The sequence below is a fragment of the Tetrao urogallus genome (assembly GCF_951394365.1).
Source record: "Tetrao urogallus genome assembly, chromosome: 8".
Lineage (NCBI taxonomy): Eukaryota > Metazoa > Chordata > Aves > Galliformes > Phasianidae > Tetrao > Tetrao urogallus.
This window is the reverse complement of record NC_136821.1, coordinates 20,239,907-20,246,101: the sequence shown is the minus strand read 5'-3', so window position 1 is coordinate 20,246,101 and position 6,195 is coordinate 20,239,907. Positions and strand designations below refer to the sequence as shown.

General features: G+C 62.1%; 1 protein-coding gene across 1 annotated transcript; it reads right to left on the bottom strand.

Moving 5' to 3' along the window:
- Positions 1 to 3,474: 3,474 nt before the first annotated feature.
- SP9 (Sp9 transcription factor) lies at positions 3,475 to 5,390 on the bottom strand (the record flags this gene model as incomplete). Its single annotated transcript, XM_079538804.1, has 2 exons — positions 3,475 to 4,827; positions 5,370 to 5,390. 2 exons carry the CDS (start codon positions 5,388 to 5,390, stop codon positions 3,475 to 3,477), a joined length of 1,374 nt encoding a protein of 457 aa, XP_079394930.1.
- Between the last annotated feature and the right edge of the window lie 805 nt (positions 5,391 to 6,195).

The window sequence follows — 6,195 nt, the reverse complement described above, 5'->3', positions numbered from 1 at the left end:
CGTACTCAGGAGGCTCCCCCTGCTGAAGGTCCGGGCGGCCCGCAGCAGTCCCGCCGCCCTTGGGAAGGCACGTAGCGGGGCGCCCCGCGCCAGGTGCGGTGCGGCGGGCAGCGGGGCGGCTGGAGAACGGCCGCCTGTGTGCAGGCCCGGGGCAAAACCCCAGCGGGACCCCTCGCAGCGAGGGCAGCGCTCAGGGCGCCGGGTTCGCGGCGCGGCCGCTCGGCGGAGCCCTGTAGGAGGTGCTGTCGCTTCACGGATGACGGTAAGAGCATCTTTTTATTATTGTTGTGATTAAAAAAATACACGGGACGCGGTCAGAGGTGACGGGGCCACCTCGAGTTCCCCCCGAAGGAAGCTCTCTATTTATGTTGTCATTGATTAATTCCCGCTACCTCATTTGATTCCGATTTAGAACGATTTGATTCTAATTGAATTAGCATGTAATTTGGGTGTACATAATTACTGTAATTATGACGTTCAGGTAAGGCAGCTTTCGGCTCGGAAAGGCAGTTTCAAATGTTCTACTTTTGTCTCTTCCCCGAGCGGACAGGGACTCCGCACCCCGCGAGCCACGTAGCAATTAGCCCATCTCGCCGGCAACGCTCGTACGCCGGCTGAGACAACGAAGTCGAGGCGGGAGGGCGGTGCGGTTTCGCCCGGTGCCCGCCGGCGGGGTCCCCCGCCGGCGGGCACCGGGCGAAGCCGCGCCGCCCAAGGCGGCCCCCCGACCTCGCCCCGCCGCCCGCGAATTTCGCCGCTAGGTGGCGCCCGAGAGCCGCCGCACCGGTGCTGGCGGCCGCCGTCGGGAAGGCGAAGCCGGGAGTTTTCATCCCCCTCTGTTGTTGTTGTTGTTATTATTATTATTATTTCTTCTCCCTTCTTTCCGATGCGTTAAGAACGTTATCCCTTGAGGGAATTTGTCGCTAAGTGATTCGAGCTTCAAATAAACACTCGGAGGGGGCGGGGGAAATGGCTGCGAGCGAAGCGCGGAGAAAGTTTCCTTTCGAACGGCAAAAGGCGCAGTTACGGCGATCGGGGTCGTTGCGTTCGCTGCTTTCCTCCACCAAACCCTAAACCGACCAGCCCCGCAGCGGTGGGCTGCGCGGAGCCGCCTCCCTCCGGGCGCGGGGTGCTCCGGAGCCGCGGCTGGAAGAGAGAAACGAGATTTATTCTGCTGTCCTCGTACCTTTAGTTGGTTTTGTTTCGGTTTTTTTGTGTGTGTGAAAGTTCCCCAGACCATATAATTATCGCCGATAAGTACGAAAGAATGGCGTCGTTTATTTTTAAAAAGGTGACATGCTGTCTATTTTCCCCGTTAAACGAACCGGCACTGCGGCCCGGCGCTGCTCCCTTCTTTCGTTTCGGGGCAGCCCGTCCGTGATGGACGTTTACTGACCCGAAGGGGCAAAGGCAATGCGAAGAGGTCCTTGATCACTGAGCTGAGAATTGTAACCCCGGCCCGGCAGAAACCGGACCCGGATGGGCTCCCTTTGATGTGTTTTATTATAAATGGAAAACAAAACCGCCTCCCGCCCCGCATCCGCCGCATTCCCTGCCACTCCGGCCGCCCCGACCCGCAGCCCCGTCCTCCGCCGCAGCCCTCCCGCACCGCTCGGTCCGTAGGAGCGGGGCTCGGCCGGCAGCGCCGCAGTTTCTCTTTGGGGCGACGTCTAGGTGGCCGACAGCAGAACCCGTTTGCCCGTGTTGTTTGCGCTCCCTATTTTATGGTGGATTAAAATATTGGTGTCCTTCCGATCTGTAGCGCGCGGGCTAAATTAACTTCTTTTTTTTTTTTTCTTTTTTTTGTCTCTTCTCTCTTTTTCTTTCTTTCTTTCATTCTTTCTTTCTTTCTTTCTTTCTTTTTAATAATACAATTATCTCATTTAACAATTTGCCTTTAAAAAAAATAGTAATAATAATACCGTGGCTGTTAGGTTGGTGGTCAGGAGACAAAGGGAGTGAAAATAATTTTCATTTCAATAATTGCCTTCTGGTCAATTTAACTGTGCCTTATTTTGAAAGAGGCTGCCTAAATGAGATTCCTGTCCCAAATGTGTTCCCAGGCCTTAGCCCGGCCTTTAATTATTCCCGAGTTTTTTTTCTTCGGCATAAGACGCTGCACTGAGTAATCACAAAGAAGTCAGAGAGCATCCTTGAACCTTTTCAATAGCAGAGCCACTGATATTCAAATACCGCGCAAGGACCATTTGACTGCATGGGGACATAAGCATTTCCAATTCACTATTTGCATAGATCGACCGGCTTTGAAAAGGAAAGGAGCAGTTGTCTTCCCGGACATTAAAAAGCCTCGTTATCAAATCGAGTGCTCGGTTTGGGGCTTTTAAAACGTTTACATTTTATCTCAGGTTGCCCTTTACCGTTTGACATGCAAATTCGGCGCAGTTAATTTGGACAATTAAAAGGAGCTTCAAGGGAGCTTTGTCACCGAGCGTATCCCGGCTTTTCCCCGCGGACCGGCGGAGATAAAGTTGGCCAGAACAAATGATGTCTGGGAGATTAATTAGATATTTGATAAGACATGAATCCCTAATAAGGGAATACAAGGCACAGGGGGCTGCTGCGCGCTCTAAGTCAAAATTAATAACATTTAACAAGATTTTCATTTAGGCATGAAATGCCTTTTCCGGAGTATTGACTCGAGCGCTTTATTCCCCCGAGATCCCCCCGCACTAACGGCCCGAGCAGCGGCCCGGCTCTCCGCTCTCCCGCTCCTCACGGCGGCTCTCCCCAGCAGCCCGCAGCCGGGCCCCGGCCGCCCTCCCAGCCCCGCAGCCCTGAGCGAGCCCGGGGCCGCCCCGGCCACCAATAAGGACAGAGCCGCGAGCGGATGGTTGTGAGTCCTTTAATAATACCAAAATGAAAATATGTCGAGATTTTTTTTTTTTTCCATACAGATAAACGCATTTAATTTCTTTAAGCGACCTTAACTTACGTGTGTTTGAGTGAAATGTTAACTCAACGTTTTAAATATCTTTTACATATATACTGACTTCCACAAAGTGCATCAGAAATTTAAAATAAAATAATTATTAAAAAAAAAAATAAAAAAAAGTAACCGAAGCCCCAAAACCTCCCTGAATTTCAGGAATTCACCGATAAAATAAAAAGGAAACCCCCGACCCCCCTGACAGATCCACATTTACAGGAAAAATAAGCGACCACACTCGGGTTGGGTTTTGTTCCGTCTCCGACCCCTATTTATACAGATGGTTATGAGATACAGAGCAACCGTCTCGGCCTGCCGCCTTAGTTTCTCACCTTCAGCCTCTCAGGATGCTTTCCTTTCAACAGAAAGAAGAGGAAAAAGGAAACGGGGGGAAGAAAAAACGAAAGAAAACAAAACAAAAAAGAAAGAAAAAAAGAAAAACGAAAAATCGCAGAAGCGTCCCTCGGGGCGGGGGGTCGGGTGGCCGCCGTCCCTGCCGGGCCGGGCCGCGCTGCGGGCGGCGATCCCTAGGAGTCGCCAGGGCCGCCCGGGGGTTCCTTGCCCGGGCCGCGGGCGGCGGCCGCCCCGTCGTGCAGGAGGAGGTCGGGGGACTCGGAGCGCGGCGTCTCCAGGTTGCTGGCGTCCGTGTCGCTGTCGCTGCCCTTTTTGCCCCCGCCGCCCCCGTTGTGCGTTTTGATGTGTTTGCTCAGGTGGTCGCTGCGCATGAAGCGCTTGTTGCAGACAGGGCAGGCGAAGCGCTTCTCGCCCGTGTGAGTCCGCAGGTGCCGCTGCAGCTCGTCGGAGCGGGTGAAGCGCTTCCCGCAGAAGAGCCAGTTGCAGACGAAGGGCCGCTCGCCCGTGTGCCAGCGCAGGTGCGCCTTCAGGTGCGAGGTCTTGCCGTACACCTTGCCGCAGCCCGGGATGTGGCAGCTGTGCAGCCCCTTGCGCCGCAGGCTGGCCCCCGCCGGCCCCAGCCGCTCGGCCTCCTGGCAGTTGGGGCAGTCGCAGGTGGCGCGGCCCGAATAGCGGCGGGCAGAGCGCGCCGAGCCACCCCCCGCCGCCGCCGCGGCCGCCCCCGAGATCATGGCGCTGGCCGCCGCCACCGCCGCGCTGGAGTCCGTGTAGGAGGGCAGCACGGGCTTGAAGCCCTCCTGAGCGAGCAGGTGCTGGCCGGTGGAGAGCAGGTGCGAGGCGGCCGTGGAACCCAGGCCGGTGGAGCTGAAGGCGGAGTGGGTGAGCGAGCTGAAGTCGGGGTTGTAGGTGCCCAGCTGGGAGTGCAGCGAGGCCTGGGGGGCGCCCGAGTGCAGCGAGCCCTGCAGCCCCCCCGCCGGGTTCTGCACCTCCAGCCACGAGCCCGGGTTGGCGTGCACGTCCCACCACGGCGAGGCCGCGCCGTTGGCCACCTCGCCGGCCGAGAGCGTGGAGTGGAAGCCCGACTTGTACCAGGATTCGTAGGGATGCGCCATGCCCACCCGCGGGTACAGCCCGTCGGCCGCCGCGCCGTGCACCTTGGAGATGAAGGCCGACTGCCCGGCCGGCTCCTGCGGGGACACGCCCGCCGCCGCCGCCGAGTTGGAGAAGAGCCCGCCGTAGTCGCTGCTGAAGGCCGACGATGTGGGCGAGGTGGAGGCCAGGCAAAAGGCGCTGTTGGCCGCGCCTGTGCCGCCGCCCAGTCCGCCGGAGCCCCTGCTCGTGGCCACCGCGAAGCCCGACAGGCCGGAGCCCAGGTTGCAGCTGGACGCCGAGCGTTTCCAGGGGTGGAAGCCCCCCTTGGCGAAGGCGCTGGACTCGGGCAGCGTGGTCAGCGGGCTGGTGTTGCCGATCTTGTTGCAGGTGGCGGCCAGCATGGCCAGGGGGGTCGTTCCGAACCGCGGCTCCTCCTAAGACAGACACAAAGCCGCCGTCAGCCTCGCCCCCGCGTCCGGCCGCCGACCGGGAGCATGGAGCGGGCGCCCGCCCCGCCTCGCTTCCCGCCGCGCTTCCCGGAGGCCGCGGCCCGGCCGAGCCGGCGCACGTCGGGCGCCCGCCGGGAGTCCCCGCGGCGGGATGGGACGGGGCCGGAGGCGGCACAGCGGGGCAGCGCCCGGCGTCGGGCGGAAACGCCGCGGCAGGAAGGAGCGGGTAGCGCGGCGCGAGGCAGGGGTGCGGGACCGGCGCTGAGTCGAGCGGGACAAAAAACGGTCCGAAACGGAGAGAAACGCGTCTCGGCTCGGTCGGCGACGTTACGATTCATAGAAGTAAAGCGAGGAAGCACCGCGGCTTCCGTCCGGCCCTGCGCGCCTTCGGCCGCAGCGTCCCGACGGGGACCCGGCGGCGGGACCCGGCGGCAGCCCCGCTCTGGCGGCCCCGCACGACGGCGGCCGCGGCGCAGGAGAGGTTTCCGGAGGCAGCGGCCGCGAGGAAACGCGCGGCCCCGACTTACCCCGAGGATCGACGTAGCCATAGCACGTCCCTGGGCGGGCTGCGGCGGAACGGGAGGGGACGGGGTTCGGTGCGCGCCCGCGCCGCCCCGGCAGCGCCAAGGACACTCCGGCTCGGCGGGGCTAAACTCTGCCTAAGTGCGGGGCGCGCCCGCTTTGAAGTACCGCTGGCTGCCGCGCTCGCCCAATGAGGGCGCGGGCGGAGCGGGCCGGAGCGGCCCCGCAGCCAATCAGGCGCGCGGAGGTGCCGGCGCCGGGGCGCGGGGCGCGTGCCAGTCAGAGCGCGCGGAGAGCGCTGTGCGCCGGGCCGCGGGCCGCTCCGCAATTAGCGCCGCGCTGCCCTTCCCGGGACGCGGCCGGCGGCGGCGCTTGCGGGGCCGGGCACGGAGCCGGCGGAGCGCGGCCGCGTGGCTTCGCGCGACGGGGCCCCGCGTCGGTGCGGGCGGCGGGACGGCGCTCGGTGACGTTGCGCGGGGTCGCCTCAGTTTGTTCGCTTTGGCGAGCGTGAGAGGCGGCCGCAGGCGCGGCGCGTTCGTTCCTTTCCGTGCGAGAGGTGCGACGGAGGCCCCTCCGTTATGTCAGCCCCGCGAACCCCGGGCGGGCGCCGCTTTCCCACGGCGCTCCCGGCTCGGCGCTCCGGCGGGCGGCCCCGCTGTGAGCCACCGCGGAGCTCGGCCGCCGCGGGTAGCCGGCAGCCCCGGCGCCGTGCGTTACGGCGGAGTGGCGGGACGTCCTGCGGGCCGCGTCCCCGTGTGACGGTCCCTAATCGTCTCCTTCTCGATTCTGCCCTAGCGCCAAGCCCCGGAGCAGGTGCTCGGGGGGCGAGTT